This window comes from Macaca fascicularis, chromosome 15 (genome assembly GCF_037993035.2).
Source record: "Macaca fascicularis isolate 582-1 chromosome 15, T2T-MFA8v1.1".
NCBI classification, from domain to species: Eukaryota; Metazoa; Chordata; class Mammalia; order Primates; family Cercopithecidae; genus Macaca; species Macaca fascicularis.
This window is the reverse complement of record NC_088389.1, coordinates 63,778,937-63,798,719: the sequence shown is the minus strand read 5'-3', so window position 1 is coordinate 63,798,719 and position 19,783 is coordinate 63,778,937. Positions and strand designations below refer to the sequence as shown.

The following is a 19,783-nucleotide window of genomic DNA, read 5'->3' as shown; positions in this document are numbered from 1 at the left end:
GGATGAAATGATATGTCAGAAATATACACAAATACGGAGTGAGGAAGAGGGCACGGGTATAGATGAAACAAGATTGGCCATGAATTGCTCATTGGAGAATCACTGGTATAGAAGGGTAAATGAAAGCGGTACTTTCACCTAGGCCAGGTCAAATATGACAACAGTACAACTGAGGCAAAGGCAAACCAATTTTGCACTATGGGTTTCCAACAAAATGGTCTTACTAATCCAACGTAAATAAACATTCATTATTCTATTCTGCGCGTGTGTATGTGTTAAGACATTTTCCATCATAAAAAGTCTGAAAAACAACAACAAAAGGTTTTTTTTGAGACAGAGTCCCGCTCTTGTCGCCTAGACTGGAGTGTAATGGCGCGATCTTGGCTCACTGCAATCTCCGCCTCCCGGGTTTAGGCGATTCACCTGCCTCAGACTCCCAAGTAGCTGGGATTACAGGTGCCCGCCACCTCGTCACGCTAATTTTTTTGTATTTTTAGTAGAGACGGGGTTTCACTATGTTGGCCAGGCTGGTCTCATCTTCTCCTGATTGAACCACAGACACAGCCTCCTTCCTAATCAGTGTTGGCCAGGCTGGTCTCATCCTCTCCTGATTAAACCACAGTCACAGCCTCCTTCCTAATCAGTCTCCCTGCCTCCATACAACCACCGCAATCATCTTTCCAAAATAGGCATCTGGCTCTTTGGCTTGGAATTACCATTACTATTACAGTAATTCTCAAACATGATAAAGGGCCAGAACCCAATATCGGTTAAAAGATCTATGATATTACTTAAACAAAATGAGGCATAAATTCCTAGTGTTTACAGATGTCATACAACAATAGAAAGCAAATTCACAAATAGTTGTAGATGTTAGCATTAAATATGATGAATGAGCGTGTGCTGAGACCAAACGCCTCCAGAAAAAAGAACAGGATGCATGTGCCCTGGGCAATTCTGCGGCTGGCCTGCCTCCACCGGCTGTGGAAGGATTGCGAACGTCTCCCTTCCTCTCGCTCCAAACTTGTGCAATACCTTCCCTTGTACGGCGCACCAAGACAGCATCTGGCCTTCTCTTGACTCTAAGGCATCATGTATCATTTATGACCGTCTTTATTCTTTTCTCAGTAGCCCTCGACAACTGAGTAGTACTTCTTGGCTCCAACTCTCATAAACGTGTAACCAGACTCCATTGGAAGACGGTAACCCCACGCGATACGGACTGTGCTTGTATTAATTTTCTTTTAAGGTTACTACAGAAATATTAATACAGTACTTGAGAATTCCTGACGGACGCAGCCTCGCTTCCTCAGCTCTCTGAGCCGGCCTCCGCACCCGGTACCGCAGCTTTCACTCCCGCCGCCTACCGTTCCGCCGCTAGGGGGCAAGCGGCTCAACGACGCCCATTTAAACCGTTTGCCCCGGAGTGGCCTGCCGGGATCGCGTGTCACCACCCAACCCTGGCGATGATTGGCTATTTTGCCGAGGCCGGAGGCGGAGCCAGCGGCAGAACCGGAAGTATCTGGTACGGCAAGTGCACAGAGTCCGCAGACTGCATGCGCACCCGGGCACCGCGCCGACTTAAAGAGGCCAGTTGCAGCCCCTCCTCTGGCCTGAGGGGACAGACCGTGTTCCTACGTGGAGGGCGGAACCCTCACACTGAGGAGGGCTGGGTCACACTGAGGGGAGGAGTCACCTTGAGAGGAGGGGTCACAATGACTTAGTGGAGTCACTCGGAGGTGGGGTCTCACTGCGTGGGAGGAACACAGAGCAAGGGGGTGCAGCACTGAGGGGTTCTGACACACACTGACGGTGGCAGTGCCACACTGGGGAAAAGTGCTCCCGAAAGGGAGGTGTCTCCGAGAGAAAGCGTTCTTTGAGGGGGTGGGATCTTGCGGAAGGAGGGGCTTCCCTGCAGGTGGTGGCTTCTCTCTTAGAGTCATTTGGACAAAGTAATAAGAGGGAGATCCCGGCTGGGTAGTCACAGGGCGGAGGACCTGGACTCTCTTCTTTATTGGGAGATGGCAGGATGAAGTGAGGAGTCGGGGCTAAGCTGGGTATGGGCCGGCCAAAGGCTCCCTATAGCCCCGAGGTATCACAACCTCCCGTGAAGGTAGAAGGTGTTAGGGAGGCCAGAGGTTCAAGGTGTCGGAGTCGAAGAGACCTGGGAAATGGGCAGGCTGGGCCGCGGCGCAGGCCAGGAAGGTGGACAGGTTGCTGGGCTGCCTCAGATTGCGACTGGGCCTGAGGGGCCTACGTTTCTGCCCCGTTGGTCCCTGGAGCCCAAGAATCCGGCAGGTTTCTGAGCCCGACCCACAACGGACAGTCCCAGGGAGGACAGGGGACTCCCTGGGCAGCTAAGCTTCGCATGCGCACCATCAGCCCTTAATTCCCTTTCGTTATTCAAGTTCAGGCCTGAGCTTATTTGACCCGGACGGCCCAGGGCCTCGCGGCCGGAGAGCTGGGAGGCGGGGGTGCGCACCTGAGGGGGCGTGGCCGCTGCCGGGAGGCCGGGCTGGAAGGAGTTAAGCGGAGGCCCGGCCCAGCCCCGCCCCCGGCAGGCCGCGGAGCCTGAGCCCCGGCGGCTAAGCGGAGCAGCCGCCGCCCGCCCGCCTCCGCCCGCGGCGAGCTAGCCCGCCGGCGCCCGGGAGCGCTGCCGCCACCGTCGCCGCCACCGTCACCGCCACTGCCCGGTCCAGGCCCAAGCCCAGGCCTACGCAGAGCGGAGCGGCGCGGCGTCCACCCGGGCCCAGCTAGCCGGCGCGGCGGGGGCGGGTCCAGGATCTTCGGCTGATCTTCATTCTCAAGGCGGGAGCGGGAGTCCGGGCGCCCAGGATCTGGCTGGGCCCGCGCCCATGGCAAGCGCGGCCTGCCCGGGCCCCGGGGACCCTGCCATGTGAGGCAGGCCCGGGCTGGGGGCCCGGCCATGGCCGGGGAACGGCCCCCACTGCGGGGCCCTGGGCCCGGGCCTGGAGAGGTGCCGGGGGAGGGGCCCCCGGGGCCGGGGGGCGCGGGCGGAGGCCCGGGCCGCGGCCGCCCCTCCTCCTACCGGGCTCTCCGCAGCGCCGTGTCTAGCCTGGCCCGTGTGGACGATTTTCACTGCGCGGAGAAGATCGGGGCCGGCTTCTTCTCTGAGGTCTACAAGGTAGGACCGGCCGAGAGGGCAGAGGGGCGGGACCGAGCCTTCAACCAGAGGCTGCAACTAGGGGGCCGGGAGTGCGGGGAAGAGGGTCCAGACTCGGGCGACCCTCCCGACCTGCCCGACCCTCGCCGGCCGCCCCCGCCCCCAGGTTCGGCACCGACAGTCAGGGCAAGTCATGGTGCTGAAGATGAACAAGCTCCCCAGTAACCGGGGCAACACACTACGAGAAGTGCAACTGATGAACCGGCTCAGGCACCCCAACATCCTAAGGTAAGCGGCCCCAGTCTCTGGGCAGCTTGCTGGGCGGGAGAGAAAAGGAAAGATCCCGCGGGAAACGTGGAACTGAGGAGGAGCTGAGGCCCTTAACAGCCTACCCTTCTATCTTCCCCCTTCTCTTGCAGGTTCATGGGGGTCTGTGTGCACCAGGGACAGCTGCACGCTCTTACAGAGGTGAGGATAGACCAGGAAGGAGGGATCCCCACCCCCCCTTCACCCCCAAGGATAAAGGCAGTGAACAGGCCTGGTGGATCTACGGAGGACTAGTGAGAGGCAACAGGATCTCCTCCCAGGGGAGGCTTTCCTGAACTTCCCTTTAGGCAAACCACGTATAAAAGGCCTCAGCTGGTCTTATTCTCTGTATCCCCTAGAATAGTGCTGTCCAATAGAATTTTCTTCAGTGATGGAAATGTTCTCTATCTGTGCTGTCCTATACAGTAGCCACTAGCCACATGTGGTTAAATTTAAATTATGTTAATTGTTTAGATTTTTTTTGTGGGTCAACTTGATTAAATTTTAAAAATTTTAAATTATTTAAGTTGTTGCACATGGCTAATGGCTACTGAGTTGAACAGGGCAACCCTAGAACATGGATGGAGGGTCCTACAGCACAATCTTACCCCTCTGACCTCTGTGATCCTCCGGAGTGTCCCCTAGCTTATAAGTGGGGGACCTAGAATACAGACTGAAGTCTGACATCCATTCCCATTCTCCTCCTATGCACCAGTATATGAATGGGGGGACCTTGGAACAGCTGCTCAGCTCCCCTGAACCCCTATCCTGGCCTGTCAGGCTCCGCCTGGCCCTGGACATTGCCCGAGGCCTGCGGTACCTGCACTCCAAAGGTGTATTTCACCGGGACCTTACATCCAAGGTAGGCTAGTGGGGTGGGTGGAGGCATGAAAGAGGGTTTGAGACTATTAGGTTGTAACTGTCCTGTGGACATTGGAATGTGGATAACAGATATATTAGGATGTTGGAGTGGCGAGGCATTGGAGAATATTGGAGGACCAGGGTGAGGGGAGTGCTCGGAGGGACTGAATAGCACCCTGTGTTTGGAGTGTTGGGTGATGTTGCAATATTGAAGTGCCTTGAAAAACTGGGAGAGCAGAGAGGGTTGGGGTTATGCTGGAGTGACAGGGCTTTGGGTTATACATTGGGAGGCCAGAGGGCAGAAGGTGATGAGTGCTTGGGGATACTATGTGTGTGTGTGTCAGAACTGTCTAGTCCGACGGGAAGATCGAGGCTTCACCGCTGTCGTGGGTGACTTCGGGCTGGCTGAAAAGATTCCTGTGTATAGGTGAGGTGAATGTCCCTGTTCCCCCCAAATCTCCCAGAGTGCCCCTATCTGATGTCCCCAGAGCCCCAGCGATGTTTCCCTTGGGGAGAGAAGGGAGTTCACCTCATCCCCTTTTCCCTGGGGGAGATGCCTGAGTAGGATGTTTCTGACCACCCTGCCCCTGCCCCTGCAGGGAGGGGGCAAGAAAGGAGCCATTGGCTGTGGTGGGCTCCCCATACTGGATGGCTCCAGAGGTGTTACGGGGTGAGCTGTATGATGAGAAGGTGAGACATCAACCCTTCAGATCCCCAAGGCCTTCCGAGACCCTTGAGGTTTTCTCATAAAGCCCCATCCATCCCCAAAACAACCCTACCAGATCTTCAGGAGTCCCCAAGATCCCTTTGCCCCTCACAGGCACCCTTCCAACACATGAAAACTGTCAAGATCCCCCACCCTCAACCAAATTCAGCTATATTCTGTCAAAATTCTGAAATGAAAACTGTTAATTCTTCCACGACACTGTTATCTCTGACCCCCAGGCTGATGTCTTTGCCTTCGGAATTGTCCTCTGTGAGCTCATCGCCCGAGTACCTGCAGACCCTGACTACCTACCACGCACTGAGGTGAATGTCTCCAGGTTTGCAAACGAAGAACTCCAGACTAGCCAGCTCATAACCAAGGAGGATTCCCTAGAGGTTGAGGTTCTGACTGGGGAGCAGAAGGAGAACCCAAGAAAAGCTGACTTGGAGGTCCCTCCTTCTGTCCCCACAGGACTTTGGCCTGGATGTGCCTGCCTTCCGAACTCTAGTGGGGGATGACTGTCCACTGCCTTTCCTGCTTCTGGCCATCCACTGCTGCAGCGTAAGAGCCTCACAGCCCTTCCGCTCCACCCTGCCCCCATCTATAAGCTGCCATGGCTGCCCTATGGGACCCAGGTGATGGGAGGAAACTCAGAGACCCTCTTTCGGAGCACTGAGTGAAGCCATTCCCGTCTCTACCCATCAGCTGGAACCCAGCACCCGTGCCCCCTTCACCGAAATCACCCAGCACCTGGAATGGATCCTGGAGCAGCTGCCTGAGCCAGCCCCACTCACCAGGACTCCCCTGACACACAATCAGGGTAAGTGAGCATGACCTTGACCCAGCTTAAGTCCTTTGGCCTTTCTCATCCTTAAAACTCAGAGATGACATGGAGGAGGCTAAATATATTTATTAGTTGAAAAGGCTGGCAGTCGGGCTGGGGTAGGGTGGGAGGACATCTCAAAGAAGACAGTTTCCTAATGCTAAAGCTTGAGGGAGGGGAGGGGAACAAGTAAAAGGGGCCTGGAGATGACATCGCCCCTTTCCAAAGAACCAGGTGGGACTCCCTTTTTCAAGCTCTAGTCCCACCAGCCTCCTGGAGAATAGTGAGGCCCTCAAGGAGCTGTGATCAAATGCTGAGGACAGTGATTACAGACTTCTCTGTCTACAGGCTCTGTTCCAAGAGGGGGTCCCTCTGCCACGCTTCCTAGGCCAGACCCCCGGCTTTCCCGAAGCCGGTCAGACCTCTTCCTGCCCCCATCACCAGAATCACCCCCAAACTGGGGGGACAATCTGACTCGAGTCAACCCCTTCTCACTACGGGAAGACCTCAGGGGTGGCAAGATCAAGCTTTTGGACACACCCAGCAAGCCAGTCCTGCCTCTTGTGCCACCATCACCATTCCCCTCCACTCAGCTGCCCTTGGTGACCACCCCGGAGACGCTGGTCCAGCCTGGAACACCTGCCCGCCGCTGCCGCTCACTACCTTCATCCCCTGAGCTCCCCCGCCGTATGGAGACAGCACTTCCAGGTCCTGGCCCTCCCCCCGTGGGCCCCTCGGCTGAAGAAAAGATGGAGTGTGAGGGCAGCAGCCCTGAGCCGGAACCTCCAGGACCAGCGCCCCAGCTGCCTCTGGCTGTGGCCACAGACAACTTCATCAGCACCTGTTCCTCGGCCACCCAACCCTGGTCCCCTAGATCAGGACCTGTCCTCAATAACAATCCCCCAGCTGTGGTGGTGAACTCCCCACAAGGCTGGGCTGGGGAGCCCTGGAACCGGGCCCAGCATAGCCTGCCCCGGGCGGCAGCCCTGGAGCGGACAGAACCCTCGCCACCCCCTTCAGCTCCCCGGGAGCCTGATGAGGGGCTGCCCTGTCCTGGCTGCTGCCTCGGCCCCTTCAGCTTTGGCTTCCTGTCCATGTGCCCCCGCCCCACACCAGCTGTTGCCCGCTACCGCAACCTGAACTGTGAGGCGGGCAGTCTCCTCTGCCACCGAGGGCACCATGCCAAGCCACCCACACCCAGCCTGCAGCTGCCCGGGGCACGCTCTTAGCATTGGAGCCTGTGGTCTCAGTCCTCCAACTCTGGCCTTCAGGACACCCTGTAAGAACAGAGCACACTTGCTGGACAGTGCCAGTTCCAGATGGGCTGACCGGCTCTTCTCCCTGTGTAGGGGAGCCCCAGCATGGACTCGAGGGACAGAGCACTTCCAGTTCGATCCCCGGCTCGTGTTCCCATGGGGATCGCTGAACCAGACACAGCATTGCTGACACATGAGACTAACACGTGCAATTATTTAAAAAGATTTCAATAAAACTGCCTGGCTGGCTCCGGGCTGCCCCTATCCACTCAACCCGTGCGCCCTCCTCCCCCACCCCATTCTACCATGGGAAGTTCTTGCAGGGAGGCCAAAGTCCCTTCTAGAGGTGGCTTCACCCTTTTCCCAAGAACAGTCCAGTTTCAGGAAGAGGGAGCAGGCAGCAGGCTGGCTGGAAGTGTCAGGTGTGGATCAGCTGGTGGCTGGACACTGCCCAGAATGAGGGAACACAGGGAGGATATGGTCTGAGGACCCGCAGGCCTCAGGTTAGGAAGGAGGGGCACAGTTTCTTGTTGGCATGAGTGTCTGGAAGAGTAAAGTATCTGTGAGCTCCATGGTTGACTTAACTGAACCCTCATCCCGCTCACCCCATCTCCCCCTCAGTTCTCGACAGCCACATCACCAGCCTCCCTTAAGTTCTAGGCCTTACCTGTCCCTCTGCCTGCCCAGCCCATCCTAACATAAGCAGACCAAGCAATGGAGGCTGTGGAGGAACTTTCATCCCAGGTACAAGTTTTCCCTCGGGCCCCTGGGTCCCTGCTCTGAGTCCCTCTGCCCCTGGACTCCCCATGCCTTGGCCCCATCCCTCACTCTTACCGAATCAGTGTAAAGGGCTGTCCTAATCTGGAAATCTGAAAGCTGTCATCTCACAGATGAAGGGAAGAGAACTTCCACATGCCTCTGTCTCCGTTGTCCAATACCATGACCAATTTTTTTGTACCTTGGTACATTTTGAACTTTGAACATAAACCCTAAAAAGTAATAAGGTAGAGCTAGGATATGCTCTGGACCCCTCCTATCCCACCCTCCCTTCTCTCCCCTTTCCCTGCATAAAACCTAAGTCCTAACTCGCTTTGCCTGCCTAAGGCCACATCTAGGCATGGTTCAGGACAGATGTCTGGAGTTCAACTAAAACAGGCTTTAGAACCAGCAGAGGGAAAAATCACTCCAGGTCATAAAGATGGGAAGGCCAGGCCGGGCGCGGTGGCTCATGCCTGTAATCCCAGCACTTGTGGGAGGCCAAGGCGGGCGGGTTACGAGGTCAGGAGATCGAGACCATCCTGGCTAACACGGTGAAACCCCATCTCTACTAAAAGTAAAAAAAATTAGCCGGGCGTGGGGAGGCTGAGGCAGGAGAATGGTGTGAACCCAGGAGGCGGAGCTTGCAGTGAGCCGAGATTGCACAACTGCACTCCAGCCTGGGCGACAGAGCGAGACTCTGTCTCAAAAAAAAAAAAAAAGATGGGAAGGCCAATTAGGGAACATAAGGAGGCTGCCACCCTGTTTTAGGGTCCCTAGGGTTGATCCTCAATGGTACCCCACTGCTCCCTTGATCACAGTGAAGTGGAGCTTCGATGGTACCCCCACTGCTCCCTTGCTTACTTCACTGAGGCAGCTCTAGTGCCTCGAGTGGCTGCTACTGAGAAAGTACAACCTCAGTTTGGGTGGCCTTGTCAAAGGATGGAGAAATGCTGCTGTCATCAGCTGTGGAGCCTTAACTAAATCCTTAATGTCTCCCCCTAAAAGCTAGCATAGGTCCCAACCTAGTAGTTACTGAAACAAAAAAGCATGTGCCAGGGACTTCTAGGTGGAAATAGAATGGAGAATAAGATTGCCTTAAGAAGTTATTAATCAAATAGAGAAAACAGACAAATAGGCAATTACAGTGTTGATTTATGGGAGAGTTCTGAGGGAAGAAGGTGGGGAGGAAATCTGATTACCATGTCTTTATGGAGGGGATTATGAAGTTGAAAATACCCAGAGTCCTAACAAACTTACCTAGTGTGTTGTGTATCATCAGTCAACTTCCCATCCTTGTTAGAGCTGAGGCCAGTCCAGTATGAATTCCCTGAACCACCATTTGGCAACAAATTTAAGACGAAGTAAGAACGCTAAGGGGAGATTCAGAGAGACCGGAGATATGTGGAGAGTGATGAGAAATACAGAAGAAAATGCATGCCTTAGGGAGGCCTCAGCTTCGGCAAGGGGGCTGTATATATGACAGCTCTTTGGTAACTGGTCCCTGAATCCACCAAGTGCCACCCTGCAGATGCAGGCTCAGTGCTCAATTTGCCTTCCAGCTGAGTAAGAATCTCTGCCAGCCTTTGGAGGGGAGTCATTGTGTGTGCTGTTCTGGCCCCAAGGAACTAATCCCTACAATCCAGCCCACCAGGTGTGGGACCTCTCTGCCTGAGAGGCCACAAGAGTCAAGGAACCTGTCAAGCAGCCCAGGGAGCTGACTAGCAAGCTGAGATGAGATACAGATTAAAGTAGAGGCCAGGTGCAGTGGCTCACACCTGTAATCCCAGCACTCTGGGAGGCTGAGGCAGGTGAATCACCTGAGGTCAGGAATTAGAGACCAGCCTGACCAATATGGTGAAACCCCGTCTCTATTAAAAATACAAAAATTGGCCGGGCGTGGTGGCTCAAGCCTGTAATCCCAGCACTTTGGGAGGCCGAGGCGGGTGGATCACGAGGTCAGGAGATCGAGACTATCCTGGCTAACATGGTGAAACCCCGTCTCTACTAAAAATACAAAAAACTAGCCGGGCGTGGTGGCGGGCGCCTGTAGTCTCAGCTACTTGGGAGGCTGAGGCGGGAGAATGGCGTGAACCCGGGAGGTGGAGCTTGCAGTGAGCCGAGATCACGCCACTGCACTCCAGCCTGGGAGACACAGCGAGACTCCGTCTCAAAAAAAAAAAAAAAAAAAAAAAAACAAAAATACAAAAATTAGCTGGGCGTGGTGGTGTGTGACTGTAGTCCCAGCTACTCGGGAAACTGAGACAGGAGAATTGCTTGAACCTAGGAGGCAGAGGTTGCAGTGAGCTGAGATTACGGAATTGCACTCCAGCCTGGGTGACAGAGTGAGACTCTGTCTCAAAAAAAAAAAAAAATGTAGATATGGTTCCTAAGTTTCTACTCTCATGCCAACTCTAATCAGTTAGTAGGGGCTGCCTGGACCACTGTGCTGAGAAGATGCAGAGGTTGTTTCCAAGCTCAGAGGTCAAGAGTATTGTGATTCTCAGTTTCTTCCACGGAAAAGGAATGGCCACCCCAGCCATGTATGCACTGCCATTCCTGACTTGATGACATATGTCCCTTTACCGAATAGTACCCACCACAGTCTGTGAGTAAGGATATGCTTACTGATTGTTGATAAATTTCACTGAATGTGACCAGCTTGGAAGACAGAGTTTCACAATGTTTTTGGCTCTCCTGCCAAGTTTTCGAAGTAGGTGAGATGTAAAAGCAGCTTTTCTGATGCATTGTCCATCCCATCGGACAGCAGGTGTCTAAAAAGCAGAAAGAGTGTGATAGCAGCAACAGTTGGGATGAAAGTAACTACTCAGCAGTCTTTTGCTAACAATATTCTCCTAGGGCTAATCTCAGCACCTTCATGGACTTCTATGATCTTTGCAATCTTTCTTTCCTTTGCATCCCCTGGAAACACCGTACCTGTCCTTACTTAGTAAAAAGACTTTAACATTCAACAACATTACTTCTTAGCAATCTAGGAGGTTTGTCTTAATAGGGCTAATTTTATTACCCCAATTTCTGAACAATTGCAGTCCACCCTGACACTTTACCTAACATCTCTTGGGCCCATCTCCTCCACTCCCTAAAGCACCCCCCACTGCACATCCAAGACTTCCACTCCTCCAGCACTGGCCCCCTCCTTCCCTCTCCAATTTCCTACAAGCCGAAAATGTTGGGTCCTGTTTTGCAGAAACAGCTCTCTCCATTGCCCTCAAAATTTCTCTTCTCTGTTCTTCTTTTCCTGACTATCCATAAGAAATAAATATCCCTCTTTCTTCAACATCCTACATCCCAATCTGCACTTCTGATCCCCAGACCACCTCTCTCCATTGCTTTGTTCCATCAGTCCTACCTTCATCATTCAAAAATCATTCGCTCCCCACTAGCTCCCTCTCTTCTCTCTACATGATCTCATGTCCCCACCCTGCTACTCCCTTGAGTTACTGTCCTATGGCAACTTAAAGGAATAAAAAGAAATCCCTGCTGGGCACAACGGCTCACATCTATAATCCCAGCACTTTGGGAGGCCAAGGCGGGATGGATCACCTGAGGTCAGGAGTTAAAGAGCAGCCTGGTCAACATGGTGAAACCCCACCTCTACTAAAAATACCAAAAAATACCCAGGCACTATGGTGCACACCTATAATTCCAGCTACTCGGGAGGCTGAGGCAAAAGGATCGCTTGAACCCAGGAGGCAGAGATTGCAGTGAGCCGAGATCACACCACTGCACTCCAGCCTGGGAGTGCACTTCAGTCTCACAGAGTGAGACTCCACCTCAAAAAAAAAAAAAAAAAAAAAAAAAGAACAGAACAGAAAAGAAAAGAAATCCGTATGACCAAATGGAAGAAAGTGAGGGGATAAGTGGAACACTGAAAGGTAGGCAGGGGTGTTGGAAGCTATGTTAAGGATTTTTTATTTTTATATTATGAGAAAGAGAAAGTCAGTGTAGGATTCTACACAGAGGAATTTTGTTCACTAGCTATATCCCAAGTGCCTGGGCACAGTGCTAGAACATATTATCTGTTATGTATTCCATAACTGTTTATGTAATCAATTAACTGGAATGCTCTAGATTGGGATGACATGATCAGATTTTTGTAAAGAATTACCCTGGCTCCAATATGAAGAATGGACTGTGGGGAGAGGAGTGAGTAGGAAAAACATTTAGAAAGTTGTTGCAGCTATCCTTGCAAAAGATGAGGATGGGCAAAAATCCAAATGGATTTATAGACTTGGTGATGGGAAGTGGAGGGAATTCCTCTCAGAATGGAAGGTGAGGGCATGTGCTGAAAGTGAGGGAGAAGGAGTTATTATGGAGAGCAAGCTAACCACTGCAGAGGTTGCCAGGCAGTGCTGAGAGACTAGAGTCTCAGTGGCACTGAGCAAAATGATTCCACAATTTGTCACACCTTGGTGCTGACTGTGGGCAGTTGGGTTCATCCAGAGTTGAAATTTTGCCCATCAGGTGCACTAGAAGGATAACGGAACAAAGAAGTGAGTGAGCCATGTGCGGTGGCTCACGATTGTAATCTCAGCACTTTGGGAGGCTGAGACAGGAGGATCGCTTGAGCCCAGGAGTTCGATACCAGCCAGGGAAACATAGTGAGACCTTGTCTCTATTAAAAAAAAAAAAAAAAAAAAAAGTGAGTAGTAAAAGTGATGGGCTCCAAACCCATGATAGGTAGGGAGAGAAGTGTGGACAGGAGACAGCTGATGGGAAGGGAGAAAAAGGGGAGTCAGCAGATTGGAGGCCTCAATGAGATAAAAAAGTTTGGGGAAAACCTGGAGGAGTGGTGGGCAGCTGTGATCAGAGTGGAAGTCTGAAACCATCCTTTTGCCAGAAGAGCAGTTTGGGATGTAGAGGTCTAAGGTGCTGCTAAGAGAATGGGCAGCCCTGGCATGGAACTGATGGTCACAGAGGTTCAGGTTAAGGAAATGAGGGCAAGGGGCGTCTGCACATAATCTTGCTGTCTTATGCCTGGGGAGATCGACCAGATGACCCCAAGCTAGACAGAGCCTAAACCTGATCATAGCCCAAAAACACCCCAGTCCCCTTGGGCCTGGCACCTTGCCTAGACCCTCAGCCTGTTTTGACACAGCCTTGCCTCTTTTATGTGTCCCTTTCCCCATCTCCACCTACTGGCTGGGGTCCTGCTTTCAAAATGAATGGACACCCCATCCTAGTTCCCTACACCACAACTCCAGGCTCCACCTCACTGTGAGTACTGAGAGCCTCACTGCCTTGGCCCACCACCAGGTTGCACTCCATGTCAGTCAGTTAGTCTTACCCTTTGGGGAGATCTCAGCTATAATGAAAATTAATGAAAATTGAGGACCCTGTCTTTAGAAAGATGTGCAAACTGCCAAGTTCACATCCAAATTTGGGGGCGTTCCAGATCTTTGTCACTGATATCAACAGGAAGAAACCTTGGACAGTGTGATTTGGACTGCTGGCTGCCATCCTCCTCTACCCCACAGGATGAGCCTTGGAGCTCGGTGGGTCCCCCTAAATCCAGTATGCAGCTTGGTCCTTCTCTCTGTTGGCCAAAGCTGAACAGCTCATGTCAGCCACCACTCTGGTTCACTGCCCCTTTCCTGAACACCTCACAGGCCCCTGGGTGATAGACCCCTTCCACTAGTATCTCCTTGCTCCAATCCATCCCTCCCTTCTCTCCTCTCCCCAGAGCGGACACCTGATGAGCGGCATGTGAAGAAGGGCTTCAGTCTGTTCTCCATGTTGCTCAGCTTCTGCTCCAAGGCCCTCCTCTGTTGCTCCTCACTTTGCAAGGTCTCCTTCGTCTTCTCGCTGTCTGTCTGGCAGGCCTGTAGCTGCCCTTCGGCCGCCTGATGAGCCCTCTGTTCCACCTCTAGTGCTTCCTGACTCTGCGCCAGCTCTCTCCTGGACCCCTGCAGATCCTCTGCGCTCTGTCCCAGCTGCCTTATCTTCAGGTGGAGCTGCTGCCTCAGGCTGCTGTTAGTGGCTTCCAGAACCCTATTCATCTGCTGGAGCTGCTGAGACACCTGCAGATCTGTTTGGCCACAGAGATTTGGTGGATGTCTTCTCCAGCCCTGCCCTAGTGCCCTGAGACTGCAGCATCAGCCCTTTTTCTCCTTCTTGCAACTTTTTGCATCACAGGCTGAAATACAAGATTTGACTGCCTAAAGTGTAAGGAGGTACTGGATTAGGTGAGGACAATTCAGGAAGACAACAGCCCTGGCAGGAAACCAAACCCAAAGCTAAGGATGTGGTGGTAGTGACTATGAGCCCTGCTGAGGAAGGTCAGCTTTGCGGGGAAAGTCAGGACGAAAGTCGTTCCGTGTAAGTGGGAAGTGGGGACAGCCTTACTCACAGCGCATTCCCAGGCAGATGACGGCTACTCCTAACAGCAGGCAGGTGAGGAGCAGGCCGAGCAGGAAGTATCGCAGGCAGGCTGTGCGGCCTTAGGGGGACAGTGGGATGGATGCGGGCAGTCAGCCCCCGGAAAGAATGTAGAGACGAGGGGACAGGTCCGCGGAGGAGACCCCTGGGGAAGGCATCCCTAAGAGGAGGGAGGTGCAGAGCTGAGGGGGCAACCATGGTGGTTTCTGTTGGGTAGCGGGGTGTTTCGCAGGTAGGGGAGAGGGTGTTCCAGAATCAGAGCTGGTAAGGACTCAGGGGCATAACCTGGGAGAAGGGGAAGGAAATATCAGACCGAGAGAGGGAGAGAGGAGAAAGGGGGGCAGGAAGGCGAATTGGGACCATCCGCAGGGGGGCGGTGCACGTCGGATTCAGACGCACCCGATGTAGGTGAACGGGGCAGGGCAGCCGGGGCGGTCGGAAGGGCTGCGCCCGGACTCATCCTGGGAAGAGCTGCACCCCGCGGGGCCCAGCGCCATCCGCAGCCGGGACAGGCGCGAGCACGTGCCCCCGCGGCCGCACCGCACACTCACTCACAGGGGAGAATCCGCCCGACGGCTAGTGACGTCACGGCGCTCCAGGACGCAGTTGACTGCTCCGACTTGACCGCTGTCGAGGGGAGCATTGAGTTTGAGACGGGAAGCCCCGAGTATTGCCCCTTCTCCTCCGGTGCACCCGCTTCGCCCTCGCCACTGGGAAACTCCAGTCTGCCCCACGTTGCCCGCTAGGGTTGCTCTGGTACACCCTGTCACTCTACTGAGTTCCTCCTCTGCCTAGGACTCTCTCGGCTCCCTCCTGGGTCTCACCGTATCTTTTCCCGGACCCCCTCATCTCTCGTAGTTCTTCCTTTATCGCTTCCTCAGGGGCCCCTTATCTGTCGGCCCCAAACCCTCTCCCCCTTTGCTCTCATCCAACTCCCATCCCCCCTTTTCCCTCCCATGGCTCCCCATTTCCCATTAGAACTCATCCCCCACAGGGCTGCCCTATCCCTCCGCAGCCCTTATCTCCCTCACTGGGGTCTCCACCTTGCCGGAGGAATCTTTCTTCCTCCCCTGGCTCCCATTTATCCTGTTCCTATTCTTCCGTTTCCTAAGAACCGCCCTCCTCCTTTCCCCAGGGTATTGTGCTCTCAAGAATATTGTGGGCCATGGCGTGGGGGTGCACGCCTGCAATCCCAACACTTTAGGAGGCCAGGGCAGGAGGATCACTTGAGCCCAGGAGCTCGAGGCTGCAATGAGCCATGATCACACCACTGCACTCCAGCCTGTGTGACAGAGCAAGACCCTGTCTCAACAACAACAAAAACATTGTGGACTCCCCGGCTCAAGACACAGCCCCTCAACAAACACACATCCCCCAGGCTCTCCAGACCTGCTTTGTCGCCTAGTCCAGAAGAAGCCAAGCTTGAGGGTCCCCCTGGGACTGGGGGCACTTGAACATTCTCATAGGTGAGTTCCCCATCGTCATCAGCCCCTGGGTCTGGAGAGAAGAGAAGAGGGACCAAGGTGGGAGTCGGGAATAGGATCTGTGGGGTGGGGAGTGGGGATGCAGGACCAAGGGGAGGCCTCATCCCCCTTACCCTGTCCTAACCGGCTGGAGATGCTCTTCTTCAGGGGTGCCTTCACAAACCTCAGATCTGCATAGGTGATGGCCTCAGCCATGGTCCCGAGCAGCTCTGCCCCAACTCGTCTTCCCTGTCATCCACCGTCCTCCCTTGCTCCTCTTTTCTCTGTCCCTTTACAACTAGGCTCTTTGTTCCCTCCGTGACTGCACGGTTTATCACCTGGCCCTGTGACTTCCAGTCACAAAAGAGGAAGGTGTTAGCAAGTCTCAAACAGATGGGCTCAATGAAGCAGAAGGCATCCCTGGGCCAGGGCCAGAGGGGCCACGGAGGGGACGCTGAGGTCCAGAGCACAGGGGTAGGGACTGGGCCTGTCCCCATGTCCTCCCTGTGCTTCCTCTCCATGCATCTTAGACCCATGTGGGCCATACTGGACCCCAAACTCGGTCCTCCTGGTTATCTGCCCTGATCTGCCCCGCCCTCCTCCTGGCTGCCTTGTCCACTGGGGCTTATGATGTGTAGCTGCAGCTGCACTGACTCAGATGATCTCCCCAGCTCCAGGGTGAGGCTCCATTCTCCCCATGAGACTGGGGGTTCCTGGTTTGCATCCCTCACTCCTCATCATCCTGGGGTTTCTAGTAACTGGGCGTTCAGGAACAGGTCCGGGCCAGGGGTGAAGGTAAGGAACAGCCATGGCTGCAGCACCTCTGGAAAGGCATGCGGCAGCACTGCCCCCCATGCATCCTCATGGGGAGCCAGGGAGCAGGTGAGCATGGGAGTTGCAGAGGGCTTAAGAAGGACTGCAGCTTCCTAGGCAGAGGCAAGGCAGGAGCAGAGCCAGAGGCCGAGCACAGATTCTGGACCAGCAGAGGTTTTGACATTTTCTTGGTTTGGTTTTGGTTTTTCTCTTATTTTCACAGCAAAGTTCTTCTTTAAAAAGTCCCAAAGCTGTCCCTTCACACACAGCCCCAAGGAAAAAGGGGGCATTTGTGGTGGAGGACCCAGGGACTGCCAGGCCTTCATAGGTGTTGGGGGCCTGGTTGATGGAGGAGACAGGGAACCAGTTGGGGGAGAAGGGGGCAGCTGAGCAGGGGTGCCCAAAGGCGCTCCCTAATGTTCTTTTACCAGGATGTGACCCCTAATAGGAACCCCAAAATGGCCTACATCCAGGATAGGAAGGAGCTGGAACAAGATGTAGTGTGGGGGTGGGAAGACCTAGCCCCTAGCAAAGTGACATCCGCCCCGCAGAAACCCCCTCTCCTACAGCTGTGGGGAGGAAAAAGGAAGGGGAGAAAAGGTCCTCACCGCATGCCAACAGCTTGGATGATTGGTGGTGTGTGGCAGGACACACACCTAGAGCTCTGCCAATAGCTCCGCCCAGCCACCCCTAGAGGAAGTGGCCACTGAGGCAAAGCTGTCACTTCAAAAATGTACCTGTAGAGAGGCACATGTGTGCATGTACGTGCATGGACACGCATGTTCCCAGGACTTTGCAGTCTGTTGGGGCATCTGTGAGGTGAGCAGCTATGTCAGAGCCTGCCTGGAGGAGGAAGCCTTCTGTGGGCTGAAGGCTGCCTGCGATCACTGTTATTTTCCACGGCAGGGAATGACGGGTCATTTTCAGAAAAGTCTTCAAAGGTCATCACAAGAGATCCTACAAGTATTTCCTTCTTGAGGCTCACTGTTTCCTAAGGTGCCTCTGCAGCTGTTAACGGTCCTTGCTTGATTAAAGTTTCCAACAACCCAGACCTTCCCCCAGATACAGACAGTGGTGTGTGGTGGTGACTCCCTGGGGGCCTCAGGGGCCCTGAGAGTGAGTGGGAGGGTGTAGAGCAGCTGGTGGCAGGGGTGGGTGGGGTGGGAAGAGTCAAATACTTGAACCTGTGGTGTACAGGGGGTGGGTGTGGGCAGTGTGTGAGTAAATCAATTGCAGGAAAATTTACAGGAGTTCCACAAACTGTAGGATGTCCCAGTTTTCAGATCCAATACACGGGTGAACATGATGTAGATGCCAGGTAAAATGCCAAAATCAAGCTTCTAGTCTGCACTCAAAAAGGAATCCGTGGCCAACATAGTGAAACCCTGTCTCGGCCGGGCGCGGTGGCTCACGCCTGTAATCCCAGCACTTTGGGAGGCCGAGGCGGGCGGATCACAAGGTCAGGAGATCGAGACCGTCCTGGCTAACACTGTGAAACCCCATCTCTACTAAAAATGCAAAAAATTAGCCGGGCGAGGCGGCGGGCGCCTGTAGTCCCAGCTACTCGGGAGGCTGAGGCAGGAGAATGGCGTGAACCCGGGAGGCGGAGCTTGCAGTGAGCTGAGATGGCGCCACTGCACTCCAGCCTGGGCGACTAAGCGAGACTCTGTCTCAAAAAAAAAAAAAAAAAGAAAAAAAAAAGAAACCCTGTCTCTACTAAAAACACAAAAAAAATTAGCCAGGTGTGGTGGCTGAAACCTGTAGTCCCAGCTAGTCAGGAGGCTGAGGCAGGAGAATCACTTGAACCCAGGAAGTGGAGGTTGCAGTGAGCCAAGATTGCACCATTGCACTCTAGCCTGGGCAACAAGAGCAAAGCGCCATCTCAAAAAAAAAAAAAAAAAAAAGGAATACATGGGCTTGCTGCCTAACTTGACTGTGGAGAGGCTTAAGAAGGGGATCTCCTGGCCAGGCGTGGTGGCTCACACCTATAATCCCAGCACTTTGGGAGGCTGAGGTGGGCAGATCACCTGAGGTCAGGAATTTGAGACCAGCCTGGCAAACATGGTGAAATCCCGTCTATACTAAAAATACAAAAATTAGCTAGGAATGGTGGCATGTGCCTGTAATTCCAGCTACTAGGGAGGCTGAGGCAGGAGAATTGCTTGAACCCGGGAGGCAGAGGCTGCAGTGAGCCAAGATTGTGCCCAGCCTGGGCTACAGAGTGGGACTCTGTCTCCAAAAAAAAAAAAAAAAAAGAATAAAAAGAATAAAAGGAAGAAGAAGAAGGGAATCCCCAGATGGAACTGCACACCCCATTGTCTTGAATGTCTTAACCAGGCTTGTTCTATATTTTTCTCCTCTTTAGCTCTTTTGGTGATGGTTACGTATCTTTTGATCATAGGCCACATTCGCTTCTAATCTCAGACCAGCTTGTAGCCTTCCTTTGTGAACACAGTAAGAGAGTGGGATCCTTCCCCTTCCCCATGTGTATCACACATTACCTTTAGAGACTGGACATCAGAAAAGATACCTGTAACTCCAAGCTGTACCTCTACTGCCCAAATATCAGGGAACTTTTAAGAGCTGAGGGGTCAGTGCTGTACATTTCAGCTTTTTCAGAACTGTAATATCATCATCTGAGAGCCTGGAGGGCAGACACCAACACCCATGTTTTGCCTCTCTTGGCCTCCCCACTACTCATTACAGGGAATGAGTGTTTACAGTTGACAAGAGGAGGGGGCCCAACCATAAGGGCATCAGATAGAATTTGCCATGTGGAAGGAAGCTCACCTGATCAACTTTGTGTCATTGATACAGTCTATGTCAGGACATCAGGAGCATCTCCTAAGACTCTGAAAGTCAGGCTATATCTGTCTTCATTACTTTAACCCACTGGCCTCCAGGAAGCCCTAGTTTACTGACAGGGTGTGGTAGCCAAAATAATGGCCTCCCAAAAATATTCACACCCGAATCCCCAGAACCTATGACATATGTCACTTTACCTGACAAAATGTAGATGTGACTGTTAATTAAGGCCCTTTAGATGGAGAGATTATTCTGTTTTATCTTGGTAGGCACACTCTGATCATATGAGTCCTTGAAAGGGAGAACCTTTCCCATCATGGGAAGAAAGAGATTCGGTGAGGGAAGGAGGGCCAGAGAGATGCCACAGGAGAAACACTCAACCCATAGGTCCTGATTTTGAAGATAGAGGAAAAGGACCATGAGCCAAGGAATGCAGGCAGCCTCTGAGAGCTGGAAAAGGCAAGGAAGCAG

General features: G+C 53.4%; 2 protein-coding genes and 1 non-coding gene across 10 annotated transcripts in view; 1 reads left to right on the top strand and 2 right to left on the bottom strand.

Annotated features, from left to right (window-relative positions):
- LOC102120280 (ciliary microtubule inner protein 2B) overlaps positions 1-1,379 on the bottom strand; it is a 188,949-nt gene extending 187,570 nt beyond the window's left edge. The window contains exon 1 of the transcript XR_010581522.1: positions 1,277-1,379. This is a non-coding gene — a transcript (ciliary microtubule inner protein 2B). The remainder of the gene's footprint in view (positions 1-1,276) is intronic.
- A 1,187-nt stretch (positions 1,380-2,566) lies between these two features.
- TESK1 (testis associated actin remodelling kinase 1) lies at positions 2,567-7,325 on the top strand. 2 transcript variants are annotated; one of them, XM_005581376.5, is made up of 10 exons: positions 2,567-3,145; positions 3,291-3,412; positions 3,544-3,592; positions 4,146-4,292; positions 4,636-4,718; positions 4,891-4,981; positions 5,237-5,320; positions 5,469-5,558; positions 5,703-5,817; positions 6,169-7,325. In XM_005581376.5, exons 1-10 carry the CDS (start codon positions 2,927-2,929, stop codon positions 7,047-7,049), a joined length of 1,881 nt encoding a protein of 626 aa, XP_005581433.3. In that variant the 5' UTR covers positions 2,567-2,926; the 3' UTR covers positions 7,050-7,325. The 2 variants fall into 2 exon arrangements, with proteins under 2 accessions (XP_005581433.3, XP_015292507.2); XM_015437021.4 differs by having other exon boundaries at positions 2,777-3,145; positions 6,414-7,325.
- Positions 7,292-19,783, bottom strand: part of CD72 (CD72 molecule) — a 30,036-nt gene continuing 17,544 nt past the window's right edge. For 2 of the 7 annotated variants that reach the window (XM_045374430.3, XM_045374431.3), the window contains exons 2-9: positions 15,621-15,728; positions 14,787-14,858; positions 14,203-14,292; positions 13,546-13,881; positions 10,461-10,606; positions 9,093-9,205; positions 7,911-8,065; positions 7,292-7,619 (exon numbers count right to left, since the gene is read on the bottom strand). In XM_045374430.3, coding sequence (XP_045230365.2) covers positions 7,933-8,065; positions 9,093-9,205; positions 10,461-10,606; positions 13,546-13,881; positions 14,203-14,292; positions 14,787-14,858; positions 15,621-15,728 — 998 coding nt within the window. In that variant the 3' untranslated portion in view covers positions 7,292-7,619; positions 7,911-7,932. Of the gene's footprint in view, positions 7,620-7,910; positions 8,066-9,092; positions 9,206-10,455; positions 10,607-13,545; positions 13,882-14,202; positions 14,293-14,786; positions 14,859-15,620; positions 15,729-15,828; positions 16,021-19,783 lie in introns of those variants that run through there. The other 5 variants (XM_065530387.2, XM_045374428.3, XM_074017171.1 and 2 more) reach the window with 5 other exon arrangements.